The sequence below is a fragment of the Momordica charantia genome (genome assembly GCF_013281855.1).
Source record: "Momordica charantia cultivar OHB3-1 chromosome 4 unlocalized genomic scaffold, Mcharantia_2.0 BLBB01000004.1, whole genome shotgun sequence".
Lineage (NCBI taxonomy): Eukaryota > Viridiplantae > Streptophyta > Magnoliopsida > Cucurbitales > Cucurbitaceae > Momordica > Momordica charantia.
In genome coordinates, this window is record NW_028275162.1 from 1306601 (window position 1) to 1321861 (window position 15261).

Here is a 15261-nt window from a genome sequence, read left to right on the forward strand (position 1 = left end):
AACCAAAATTGTTTGGAATATGTTGACTTTATTTATGTAAAAAGTGAAACCGGACTTTGAATCTTTAGAAAAATCTAATCAAATCGATTGATTCGATTATGGTTTTTCGACTTTTGTGATTGTTCTAATTGTTTTAATTGTTTAACATTTATATTTTTCATGATATTTACTTGTCATTTATAAATTATTTAAATAAATTAGGAAAAACCATAATTATATTGTGAATATATACGTGTGTCGGATATGTGCTTGTTTGGTTTAATTGGGCTGTTTGATAATAATTTTTTTTTTAATTTTTTTTGTCTTCTGTTTTTAATATGTTAGTAATTAAGTACTTGTTGAGATGTGTTAGAGAGAGAAAAAATGGATAAATACATGAGCAGCTTATTTTGAGAATTTCACATCTAAGGCACACGATGTAGGTTAGAGTATTAAAAAATTCCTTCGATGTATTTACCAATGACAACAAGATCAGCATCAGACATTAAAATCGACTCCCTATCTTTCGGGCCCCGTTCATGGATACGGAGTATTATCTGTTTTCTGGTCTGTGTCCGAAGTTATAAACCATATCAACTTATTGATATGAAGTATATTTTAGGTATATGCAACGTATACTTTGTAATTTTACATAATATTTATATTTTTTATGAGTGTTTTGGTCAGTTTACGTATACCTCAACTAATCTCACGAGACAACCGTTCGACCCTACTACATTTGGTTGCTAAAGAAACTCATAGGATATAAAATCGTGCGTATGTGGCCATCATGGTTTGGATTCATTTTCTCTAAATTATTTAGAATTTAACTTAGTTCTTTGGACCGTATGATTACATATACCCAAATACACATATCACATAAACATATCCTTATATATCTCATATGTAGAGGTGTATATTGAATATATGAGTATATATTATTCAATATTTTGAGTACATAAACATCTTTGATCTTACTAAACAACTAAAGAATCATACATTATATACATAAAATAGATTGAAACAGCAGTGATATTATGAAACGAAAATGACAAATACATATATTTATATTATTTAAATTTTAATAATAAGGAAACATATCATGACATGCCCGAAATGAGAAAATTGCTGTAAATATTTTCCATATTTAAATATTACGATATTTTATAGCATTAATATAATTTTCCATATTATATTAATTTAGATTAACATCAAAAGCTTAGTATACTTAAAAAAACACATCAAAAGCTTAATAACGAATTTTATGGCATCATTAATTAATGAAGTTTTTTTTTAGCAAAATTTTTTTATCATTTCTATATAAAGACATGAAAATAAAAGTTTAAAGAGATAAAAAAAAGAGACGGAATGAGTTAATTTTTAAGGAGATAAGAAAATTCCGAGAAATAAAAGTTAGAAAAAAAATAGTGATAAAAGACAATAATAGAAAATTTTAGAGAGAGTAAAGTTGAGAGCAAAATTGTAGTGAAAAAAAATTTAGACAAAATAAAATTTGAAATATATTTGTTAGAATGAATAAAAATAAAATATCCATTCAAAATAAAATTAAAAAAAAAACATACACATTTCATCTAACAAGACTTCCAATAATTAATTTAACTTGAAACGATTTATTATAATTATAAAAAAAATGGCCCATTGAAAACAATATTATACTAACAATATATGACAACTTCATTAGAAAAAAAAAATCCTCTATTTAAATTTGTATGGCCCGTTTCATAGCCATTTCTGTTTTTTGTTTTTGGTTTTTAACTTTCTTATTTTTTATTTTTTAGTTTTCTATTTTTGAAAAATAAAAATCATATATGTTTGATAACTGATTTTTTTTTTGTTTTTAAAAAATCGAAAACAAAATATGTTTGATAACCATTTTTGGTTTTATGTTTTTAAAAAGTTAGAAAATTGAAAATATATATCAGAAAGAAAATTATATCTAGAATATGGATGACAATAGTGTGGGACGAGATTGAAGATGTGCTCATTCATTCTCGTACTCGTGAAAATTTTTAGTCCACCATCTCCACCTCGTTCTTCGGTTCGGGAATCCAGAACCATATTAAAGAATAATCGTTATTTTGGAAGTGGAATATTCGCGGAAAAAACTACCGGTTTTGTAATTAAATTTAATTATTTTTAGAATTTTATAAAAAATGTAATAAATATATATGAATTTTAGAATTATTATTTACTATTATAAATAATTAGTTTTAAAAAATATTTAATATTTTATTCACAATCTAGTAAATATGTTAATAAAAAATATTAATTATTAAAAAAAAGCATCGGGATGGGTTTGAGATAACATGCATTTCCTATTTTTAGAGCATGACTCGACCCTAGGAAATTTTTTATCAACCCTAATATAAAGACATTGAAATACAAATTTAGACGATGGAAATAATCTTTTTAAAGAGAAATTTTGGAGAGAAAAAGAAAATTAGTGAAAGAAAATTTAGAAAAAAAAAAATTCTGGTGAGAAAAAATTTAAAGATAAAAACAAGATTCAAAATATAATTTTAGAAAAGATAAATAAAAGTTATAGTGAAAGATAATTGAACGAAAAAATAAAATATAATTTTTAGAAGGAAAATTGATTAAGGAGGAAAGACAAAGTTTTAAAAAATTAAATTGCAGAGAGAGAAAAAGTTCGAGAAAATATTAATTTTTAGAGAGTGAAATGAGAGTGATTTATTAGAAAAAAATAAAGATACATAAAAATAAAAATTTTGAAAAAAGAGAAATAATAATAAATATTTAAAATACAAAAATTTTAGTGAGTGAAAAATAAATTTTGTAGAGAGAAATTTAGGTAAAAAAATTTTTGAGTGAGAAAAATTTTGTTAGAGATAAATATGAGAAAGAAAAAAAGTTGAGTATTAAAAGAAAAATTAGATTTTAAAAAACATAAATCAGTTTTTGAAAAGTACCTTGAAATTTACCTAAGATTCCAAAATGATTTTTGAAAAACTAAAAACAACACATCGAATGGATTACCGAAAAAGACCCTATTTTTAAAAAACTAAATCAAAAATAAAAAACGAAATGGTATCAAAGGAACCTAACTTTTTCTAATTAATGTTTAAGGGGGTAAGAATTTGATTAGAGAAATTAGATACATAGAAGGCAAAATTATGTTTTTCTAAAAAGAATTAAACGAAACTAGTGAATAGTTTATATATATATATATATATTAAAAAAATAACTTTTGTGGTCAATTTATGATTTAAGGAGAAGAGAAGACTTGTAATTAAAGTGTATGCTTTTGCTGACACAAACCATCTTGGGTGGCAAATATGACGTTTGCCGATTGATGTCACAAAACATTAACAATTTAATTTCAGGCATTTTTTCTGTTAAATCATAAAAGCAAGTCTATATATATCTGTCCCATCACATGAGTTTCCTATCAATTAACTATTATTATTTTTAATTATTATATTATATTTTAAAAACAAACCAGCTACTTTTTATTTAAAAAAAAAAAAAAAAGACCAAAGTTTTAAAATTTATAATTTTGTACAACGGTAATTGGAATTGTAAATGGTTAATTTAAAATCATATGATAAAGATTTTGTGTAAAGTTTCCATGTGAAATAGATGTATGTTCAGTTGAAAACTTGCATTTCTGGGTTCAGAATGCCCTTTCAACCCTAAGGAATATTTATGTACTTTTAGTTTTGGACTCCAATGCCCACTCCAAACACAAGAACAAAAAAGAGGGACTTAGCTTCCACTCAATTTCCAGCTTATGTCCACTAATTTACTTCACTTTTCTTATTCATAAGATGTTCACACCTCGGTGTTTATGGATTGTGTTGGGTCGAATTAGAGAGTTTCTTTGAACCACTAGATGGAATCGAGAATCCATTGTCCAACCTAATCCAGTCCAACCATGTTTTCGTGTTGCGCCATCACTTGTTTTTTTTTTCAATTCATTCATTCGGAACTAAGTTGCAAATGGCAATGAAGATTGTGATAGAGGCGATATGGATAGTGGACGACAACCACAAGAGATCTATGGACGATGGGCAGGGCCTTGAGAGCGATGAGTGCAAGAGGCAAGAATTTCTAAAGATCGTGAGATTGAAAAAGAATGATCATAAATTTATAAGAGAGACAATTATTTCCATTGGTATGAGGTATTTTGGGTGAAACTAAAAACAAAGTCGTGAGGGCTATGTCCAAAGCGGACAATATCATACTATTGTGGACATACGTGGAGTACTTGGGATACGGTTGTCCTTAACACACACATAAATATATATATGCAAAATCGGTTCGATTCGAATTGAACTGATTTTTTCTTAGCCCGCAAACCGAACAGAACCGGTTGATACTTAAAAATCTTAAATAATGTTATCCTCGAACATAAAAGGAATAAAAGGGGATTAATATTAACTGTTGTGGAGAAAATGCAACAGACGGTGTGAAATTACAAGTGAGTTATAGCTGAAATTATATACATACATATATATATAAAAAGTAGATTTAACTAAATAAATTGATTTTGAATCAATAATGGTGGGCTGTGACAGAGACTTTTGGTCAAAAGATAATATATTAATAAAAGAAACTTTGGTTTACTTGGGTTCCAAAAGTATGGTCATGTGCATGTCCTGAAATTAATTTCACACTGCATTTTCTCTCAAATTTCCCAACTACATTAATAATTTTTTAAGAAGTTCTATAAATTTAATAAGAATTATCTTGAAAATGAAACAAATCTTCATAATGCTTTGTAAATTATTTTTTCCGTTCATTGCAGAATTGAATTAGACATAATATGTCAAACCATTATTTTCCACATTCGTTGATTGATGTTTCTAAAAGAGAAAGTTCTGTTCAAATTACAAATCAAACACGCCCAAGAAATATTTTAGATAAAATTCAAAATTATATCTTTATTGTATGCCAATTTTGATTTAAAATCCAACACCCTATTTTTAAAGGTTTAATATAACTACCTAATTTTCAATTTGGTTCTTAATCTTTTAAAATTACGAGCTTGACCTCTTATACATATAAAATTTTCAATTACATTATTTCATAAAATAAATGTTCAAATTTATTAACAAAAAGCTGAACATGTATTTTCATATTTTATTAACCTATTTAAACACGTGATTTCATGTCACTTGGATTATGAAACTCAACTCCCTCGCAACAAAATCAAATGGACCCATCAACAAAATTCATTTTTTTTAGTAGTATGTCAGTGTGTCCAAATATGTTAAGCAATAATTTAGTGATATATCAACTTCTAATATAATTTTCAATGGAATGATTTAATTCATAATTTTTAATATATTAAAGGTAAAATTGAGAATTTTTAAAAATTAAAGACTAAATGGAGAAAAATCAGGGACCATTGGATATATTTAGCCTATTTTTAAATATAGATACAAACGTTGTTGTGATTTGCAGTGAAGTTAATTTCTTTATAAGCTATTTACCGAGAAAATGTGTTTGATTTGGAAATAAATCTGCAATTAATTTATTTTATTTATTATTTTTTTTAGAAGTATGTAATAAGTTGATTTCATTGAATAGTTTTTTTTTAATAAATATGCATTAATTATGTTTGAGGCAGAGAAGCTTATAATTCTCAGGCAATTCTTTGATGGGCTTGTAACATTAGTTTTGGGCTACAACTTTAATAACCCAATCACCCATATTAATTTTAATCTTTTTTTTTTTCTAATTTTTAATTTATCTTCTCATCACATCTTCCATTTAGATTTTGGTCTTAAGTTTCGTACACCTCAATTTTCAAACTCTTGGTCAATTTTAAAGTTAATTTTATTTTAATCTTGACTTTTAAAATGTCTATTTTATCCTTCAACCGAAAAAAGAATTATTTTAATTTTTTATATTGATTTTATTTAATAGATAGATAAAGTGGCTTTGATGTCGATAAATGTATAGGAGCCATGTAAATTGGTTGAGACAAACAATTATGTAATGAACAAATATTAGATAGTAGAATAATAACAATAACCAAAATGATCATTTTTTCAAAGACCGAGTACTAAAATACACGTTTGGATCAAAAGAAAGTATGTAGTATCATAATAAACATTTTAAAAATTTAAGAATTAGAATGAAATAAGCAGCGAAAGAATAAACACTTTTTATTAACAATTTTTAATCAATTTTTACTTTTAAAATAAATAGTTGAAAATTTTAAGTTTCTGTAATTTGGGTTGAGAGTACACAAAGGAATATATTTAAAAACTTGAGTTTGTGGAACTTTTATTTGTTTTTTCTTGTATTCATTTTTAAAATATAACATTGTAATCGAGGACGGGAGATTCGTCAAAAGATGGAAAGGGTTGGAGGTTCGTAAGTTTCTAGTTTATACAAATTAGAGAGAGTTTATAAGCTTGAATTTTGTATAACTCCAAAGGATTAACAAGTTTATAAATATGAAATAAACAAATTCAAAATATACAGGTTTAGATATTATTTTGGTGCCTATGTTTTAGATGTTTGCTCATTTTAGCCTATGCGCTTTTAAAATTTCAGATTAGTCTATAAACTTTTAAATTTTATTCATTTTAGTTCTTATATTTTTGAAACATCTATTCTATTTTGGTCTCTATAGTTAAAAAAAAATCATTTTCATCTTTATTTACAAAATTTTATACACAATATAAATCTTTTAAAAAAAAATTATGATTATATTTCAAGAAATTTAGTGAGTGAAATGTAAGGTTAAAATTTTGATTTAAATGAAATCAAATCTAGTAACTAAAATAGTCAAATTTTTAAAAAATATAATAATCGAAATGAATAATTAGAAAAATTAAAATGAACCAAATTGAGAGCCTAAGAATTAGGAAATTGATTTGGTCTACGTTCAGAGAAGGTGGGGAATTGCAGTTTACTAACGCTCAAGTCACTTCATAATCCCACGAATTAATGGTCAACTTTTGGTTATTTTATAATCCAATTAATTTATAATCAATCAACAGTAGACACCAGAATTTTCAATTCCATTATTTATTTTTTTCTTAGGATCATCCAAAAGAGCATTAGCAACATAACATGACATCATTCGGCTGATGTCACTTATAAGATTATAATTTTTTGATTCTTAATCGGACGGTGGGAGCTCAAATCTCGGTTCATTGTTCTATCAACGGTTGACATTAATTGTTCTTTAATTTGAAAGGACAATTAATAGATCAATTATTTAGATTAAAAAAATGTTTCGCATTATCTTGAATCAAACCGTGTTCTGACTTCTGCTTATATTGAAAAATACGTGAGTCTGACATAAGATTAAAAAAAAAGTTTTTTTTTTTAGATTTTATAATTTAATAAGCCTTAGCTTTTGAAGTTTAATAAAAAATAATAAAACAAAATAAATGGATGAACATTTTTACATGACCAAATATGGGTGTAGCCTCCAATACTTAAAATTGGTTTGTTTGATTGTTATTTTGAAAAAATATTTTTTTGTTTTTATTTTAAAAATAAATTTTCTAGATTCAATTAGTTTTCTATATTGATCTGATTTTTATAAAATTTATTTCCTATTATCATTTCCAAGACAACTAACTAATATGATATTTATCTAATTTTGAAGGTGAAATAATTGAAATTTTTAAAAAATGAAATGTATAATCACATTCACATCAATTCTTATTATTTATTTTTTTTTGAAATAACATTCACATCAATTAAAACAATATTGTCATCTTATTTTATAAAAATAGAGGGAAAATAAGAACAATACAATAAAAGAGTAAAATAAAAATAAAAAACTTCTCTACAGCAATAATTGAATTTTATTTTCAAAATTGATATTTATATGTTCTAAGAAAATCAAAATAATTTTATTAAAAAGAGAGAAAGAAAATGACAAAATTGAGAGAGAAAGTTCCTTCCCCGTGGCCCGTATAGATGAATTTAAAAGGAAAATAAAAAAACAGATACAGACAAAATGAACGAAAATAAATGAAAGATAATTTTTAAAAAAGACTAAAAATAATACGAGACACTATTTTATTTTAATATTTTAATATTATAAAATCTTATAACAATGATATGTTATCTCAAGTAAAAGGGTCAAATCTCGTGAGGAGAATTCATACTACTAATTAATTAATAAATTAACATAGATGAACAACTTAGTTTATATGCGTCAACTTTATTATTTCAGATATAATGTAATCCATTCAGGAAATAATATATTGAAATGATGGAAATGTTACATTAATTAATTTTTCAAACACGGTGGCTTTATTGAATAGTTTCAGTCATTTTTACGGACAAAAAATCTTTCATCTTTTGAAAATAATAATAATGTCAACCCTAGGAAACTTGAGTACACAAATTTAGACACATCAAATTAATTTATTTTAAATCCATATCTAATATTACATACAGTCATTTTCAACAATAATAATCTATTTTTTTTCTACTTAAATATCACTTAAAGATATCTTTTTCCTTTTTTAAATTACTCCATCGTATTATTTCTTTTAATATGGGGTGAGGAGATTTGAAGTCATAATATCTGTCGTTACTTTCGAGTTAAGTTCATATTAGTATTAATGAAATATATTTTAAACTTATATTTGTACATCTTTATACTTTATTATTAATATCAAATTCATCCTTATACTTTTAAAATTTTTAATTTCTTTCCTTTTAATTTACAAATTACCATAGTATTTTTTAATTAATAACTAAATAAGTGTTCGGCTCAATATAGTAGATATAGTGGTTAATCTATTTGGTAATTTTGAATTTTGATTCTTAGTCTTTTAAATCTTCAATTATATCGATTAAAGTATTAAAAATGGCTAATGAGGTCCTTTTAAGAAAATATATATTAAAAAAATTTAGTAGAACATTTATGTATTATTAAATTACTGCTTTGTTAATATATTTACAGGGATAAACATGCCATTTGAATGCTATTTGGCACATAAAATTCATCTGCTCTCCATTCCAATTCTATTTTCACTCCACGAACAAAGTCGTAACATATTCATTAATAAAATACTAATTTAATTACACATAAGTATTCTACTGAAAAATTTTAAGTTGATATCTTATTGAATAATTTTTAAATACATTAAAATTAAAATTAAGAATTTTAGAAGATTGAGGAATAAACGGAGAATTATCTAATATTATCTAATATGTTAGAGATTTTTTTTTTTTGACAGAGGAATATGTTAGAGATATTTAGCCTAAATGTTTTAGTAATTAAGCATTATGTCATGCTTTTCCTATTACATTAACACCATTATTAATAGTAATTAGAACTATTAAAATTGATAAGTTAACGTTGTGAATACAAACTTAGAAGTTTTAATCTTTCAAAAAAAAAATTAAAAGTTTTAAGGAGGCAAAAATAAGATATAATTTATTATTATTATTATATTTTTTTGTTGAAACGAATATATAATTTAATTGTTTCAACTTTCAACTACTAATGGAAAAATAATAATAATAATTGGTAGAGGCTTTAATTGTCCACCTGGCTGGTCTGCGCAATCCTATCTATTTCTAAACATAAGTGCCTGTCAAATTGTTATTATTTCCTGAATCCTCTTCTTTTTAAATCTAATACAAATTCTCAAGTTCATAATTGAATCGATTCATTTAATCGCTTATTAACAATTATGTTTGAAAAAGATGAAAAAAAAACTTGTTAAAACACTCATTCTCCATGAAGGGATCTTAATTTAAATCTTATCATCTTTTAGTCAAAATTGAATGATCTTTATAATTAATGTGCATTTAAAATTATCAATTCAATAATCGTGTTTTGTTAAAACAAACTTAAACATAATTACCAAATATATTTTGACGTGGGTTTTAATAAAACAAAGGATAGTCTATGAAATTTGAAATGTCATTCTTAAGAAACAAAACATCTGGCTCTAGTATATATTGGTTTATGGAACCATCTCGTTACAAAACTTAGAGAAACAACTTGAAAATCCTTTCAATAATATTGAACATTTTGTATTAGAAACGAACGGATTAAAATTTACGTGTGCTTTAGATCTTTAACTAACAAACGAACAAATTAAAGAAACAAAAATTCAAAATAACATCGATGAAACTAAATTGGAATTTCTGTCAAAACTACGTTACATTAATTTGGTGCAACATATATAATGGGGAAAATGACATAAAAAACTTGAAAAATCCCCCTTTTTATTTCTCAGCAGATAACAAGAGAGAAATTATAAATGATCACTAATCCCAAAACTAAAATTTGGATTAGTAAATTCCTTCTTGCCACAGATATTCATCCAACCCAAAAGTGAAAAAGTTGGATTCTCCAAATCCTTGATATGATAATTGTTCGTCAAATGGCATGTCCAAATTAGAGTCTAGCCATAGAGGGTCCGTCCAAAAATCTCCGGCGGAACTCGCCGGAGAACTCCCCGCCGGCAGCTCTGGAGTAGAAGATTTAAACTGATCATCCGCCGCCACGTCCATATTTCCGGCCGGTGGCAAATCCTCAAGCGCACTGATCTCTACAGCCGTCTGATCAATGAGAGTGGAATGATTGTTGACATTCGAGCCGTTCAAAATGTCACCGGCAAAAACCTGATGAGTTGGACCGGTTTTTTCCGTCGCCGGTTTCTTTTCCATTGCCATCTTTTGCTGCTTCATCATCACTCGTCTTTTCAGAACCGTATTCCAATGGTTCTTTATATCATTGTCAGTTCTCCCCGGCATCTGAGCTGCCATCGTAGACCATCTGAAAATAAAAACCCAAATTATATCACTTTAACCCATTGATTTATATTCAAATTATTTGTTTATATGTTATTTATTTCATATCTTTTCTCAACTATAAAAAAAAATTCAAGTATTGACAGAAACGAAAAAGGGGGATTCGAATTCTCGTATCGACTCAAAACTGACATAAGATTTTTTTTTATTCGCATTCTTTTAACACCCTCCCTTATTCATAGATTGGAAAATTAAACGTTGTATTAATTGAAAAGAAAACGACGTTACGGAAGAATTTCTTGTTTTACGGGAAAATACTTTCTACTTTGATTTTATGTTAAATCACTACTAAACTCGAAAATGTAATCCGAAATAGGTACGACGATTACGAACCTGCCGCCGATTGCGGCGTATAATTTGGTGATAGTTTCTTCTTCTTGGAGAGTGAAGTTGCCTCTCTTAATATTAGGTCTCAAGTAATTCATCCATCTCAGTCTGCAGCTCTTTCCACACCTCAAAAGACCTAAATAAAGTAATTTAATTTCCAACGCAAAAATGAGTGAAATGTGGTGACATATAATTGAGAAACAGTTTTAGAGAAGAAAAGAAAAGAACTCACCGGCGAACTTGGGAAGCCGGCGCCAATTCCAGTGGCCATATCTTTTAACGTAAGCGATAAGTCTACGGTCTTCCTCAGCCGTCCAAATGCCCTTTTTCACTGTAGTTTGATCGCAGAAACAGCAACATTTCGCCATTTTTCTTCTTCTCTCTTTTTCTATCTCTAATCTCAGAGATGTACAGAGATCAGAGATCAGAGGAAGTGCTGGATCCAATGGAACCAATAATCTAGTATTTATAGAGATGACCTTTAACGCGTATGAATTGAAAGTACAATTTTAGGATTATTATAGTAAATTGCCTTGCCCTTTCATAGGGAGTTGTTCTCCAATGGTCTCCCGTTATTTCCTAGAAATGTTCTACCATTTCCCTTCACAATCTCATGTGTTTTCTAAACATTATATTAAAAATTATAACATTGGTTTCTCTTTCACTGTGTCTATTTAGTTTTAAAATTTTGTTTTTTAAACTTCCATTCCACAATTATTTTAGTTTAAATTTTTTGTTATTAAAAATCAAATTTAAAAACACTATATCAATCCATCCGAGGCTTTTGTTTGTTTTCTTCGTCAAATGTGTCATTTCAAATCGTTTATCTGTCATTTGAAATATATATGTTTTTTCGTGAATTTGTGTTTCTTTGATCTCAACCAAAAATAATAGTAATAAAATAATGGTGTGTTGTTCGTTTTTTTTAATACTAAAACAATTATTCTCTTTTTTTTTAATGTGGTCGATGTGTTTTAAAAATTAACTTCTAATATGTTTAGTAGATTTTTTATTTTGTGTCTAATATAATGAATTTCTATCGTTAGTATTTTATGTTTTCACACTAACTATGTTATTTAAAAGTTATGCAGTGGGTTGGTTTCGAACGTATACAAACTAAAATGATCGAACACATAGGTATCTGTTAGAAACTTTGGTTAAATAAATTAGAGGTTGATGCACAAACTTATGATTTAACATTTTCTAAATTAATTATGTTAAAAGAATATATAGTGAAATTGGCAGAGGATTATTACATAAGTTATTCTGCAAATCACTTTAGCTCTTTCCTTGATAAAAGGTTTACTTGCGGCTCTTGTCAACAGTGAGGTAATAAATTCCACGTGGCTAACACGTGTCAAAGAAGTTATGGATTATCGTTTGATCAGCAGATTAGATCAAACGGTTCAGATGTGATCAAAGTAGATTACATTAATTTAACCAATATTAAGAAATTTACAAGGGTTTTTCTCAGTAAGTGCTACTATTTAATCCTAATAATTTTATCAATGGAAGTGTTTTTGGGAGATATATATCTGACTATTTCATATTATCTTCTATTTCATCGTAACTCTGACATCATTAAGAGTTTCTTTAAATAATAATAATAATAATAATAAATCCACTCCACTTGGAAACATGATATGAAAGGAAGAATAATAATATTACCGAGCCATCAATTAAAAATTTTATTTTGGTCTTTAATTTTCAAAACAATAACTTAATATCTAAATCAATAAATAGATTAAATTAACTCGTGAAATCAATGGTTACTTTTACTGAAATTTATAGGACATTTAATTGGACAAATTAAATGATGATACGACTCAATTTTATACGATATACAAATTATTTGTAAAAAAAAAAAGTTAAAATATCTTTCGATGAGTGATATATATAAAATGGTTGGAATAAAACTTATGAATGTGTGGTTGATGTACGTACAATTGATTTTCCAAAATCATCCTCGAAATATCTTAAAAATCAATTCAAGTAATTTTAAGTTTTCCTAAAATTAATTTTCTAATTTGTCAAACATGATCAATAGAAATAAAAGTGATTTTTACAATAGCATGGCTAAAATCACTCCCAAACACACCCTTACACTACTGATTAATACATTATTTTGTTTTTTGGATTTTTAAAAGGATCCTAAATAAATATGTGAGAGTTGTATTATGGGTCAAGTGTGTATTTAATCATATATAGAGCATGTGCAAGAAAAAAACATAAAATAGTTGCTTGAGATGGAGTTATTACTCTTTTTATTTCAATTTTATCACAAGTTAATTGAATACATACTAAAGGACATGGATTGAACACAATAGATTATGTACTTTTACTAATAATTTGTTTTTATTAGATGTGATTTGGGAAAAAAGATATCATATCTTTTAACCTAAATGAGATGTGATTGTTTTCCCAATATCATATATTTTTCTTAACCTAAATGATGTGATCTTATACTTTCATTAATAAATCTTGATCAGGAGTATAACTTATTAGACCCATTCTCTTCCTCCTTATATATTTTAATCTTATATTGGGCATATCTAGTACTAAGTTTAAAAAATGGAAAGAATTATTTAAGTTCACCTACTTTTTATCCATATGGATAGTATAGTACCTTAGTTTTTCTCAAAAAAATAAAAATAAATAAATAATGTTCACCCAATGAAGCTTAGATCACAATTTGTTTATAAAACTTTTGTAAATTAAAAACAAAATATAGCATCTAGTTGGTTGTGAAAATAAGACAATTAATTAGGAACGTAATCAAAATCGTCTGACCACATTTATGATTAAAGACAGAATTCTATATTGGTATAAGACGGTTTACATAGAATTTACAAGTAGAATTAATCTAAAATTGATATAATACATATTTATGTTTTTTTAGTACAATACATGGTTTGGAGGATCCAACTCACAACGTCATAGTTGGAGATATATGTCAATTATCGTTGAGTTATGAATTTTTTTTGTTTTACTTCTCGCGTTTTTTTTTCCTATCCTACTCTGCCACGTGTCTAACAAAACCGGCACAAAGAAAAGAGTTTCATTTAAAAAGTAAATTAAGTAAAGAAAAGTTGATTATTGGGCTCATTAATGTTCATTAATTCATTAACATAATTCTTTTACGTACAATAAAAAAAAAAAAAACCGGTTTGAGAGAATTCAACCTTCCACCTCAAATAAAATTAAATTATTCAATAATAGAACTAGAGGTTCATAATATCTATATCATTCGAATAATGGAATTCCAGCTAAAATATTGAGTTTGAAATAAAATTCTACTTCACCATCTAATATTTGTTTTCTAGATCAGCAATGTAATGTCAACTCAATAATACAGAGTGCCCTTTGCAAAATATATATACATATCAAGTTTTAAATATTTGTAAATTGATTTTCATATTAATATTTTGAGTGAAAGTTCTAGTAGATTAATAATATGTCCTTCATATTTTATCTTTAAGACTTTAGTTTTCTTGTTTGTCCTCATTCATGTTACATCATGCTAGATGTCATCATATTGTTTTATTACCAATTCAAAAATATTATTATATACAATTCTAGTGTATTTTAATTATTTCTATTGGGATAATGTACATATAAACTTATCTTTATCATATACAAACCTAATAGTATGAAACTTCAATTTAATTATATGCCAAAAGAAGAAAGAAGCTGGATTTATGTAGTGAATAGTAATATAAATAAAAGAGTTCATTTGATACTGAATTTTATTAGTTAAATGAACTATCCGATCAAGCTATTGATCTTAATTTGTTTGGATTAATTAGCTCATCCCACTCTAACAATTTAGTTTTTATTGGTAATTTTAATAAATAGAGGCAACAATAAAATTGGCAAAATATATACAGAAAAACACCTTCTATTCTATTCTATTAGTATTATATTAATATTAGTTAGGGATCTCGGCTCAATAAAGTATTTCTTCCGTGATGATTTGTCAGCATCAATCCTCTATTTTGTCTCTACAATATGGATTACGAATACAATATGGATTTTCGTAATGCAATGTAGTTAGATTCTTAATTGACATATATCTCTAACCAACAGAGTGTAAGTTCGATCCCACACCCCGACATATTAAAAATAAAAAACAAAATGAATCATCAAGACCGATTCCAAAAA

At 26.3% G+C, this 15261-nt stretch overlaps 1 protein-coding gene across 1 annotated transcript; it reads right to left on the reverse strand.

Annotated features, from left to right (window-relative positions):
* Positions 1–10118: 10118 nt before the first annotated feature.
* Positions 10119–11513, reverse strand: LOC111007598 (transcription factor MYB30-like). The gene is made up of 3 exons (XM_022280012.2): positions 11333–11513; positions 11107–11236; positions 10119–10738 (listed from the first exon to the last, which is right to left on the reverse strand). Exons 1-3 carry the CDS (start codon positions 11466–11468, stop codon positions 10252–10254), a joined length of 753 nt encoding a protein of 250 aa, XP_022135704.1. The 5' UTR covers positions 11469–11513; the 3' UTR covers positions 10119–10251.
* Positions 11514–15261: the final 3748 nt, after the last annotated feature.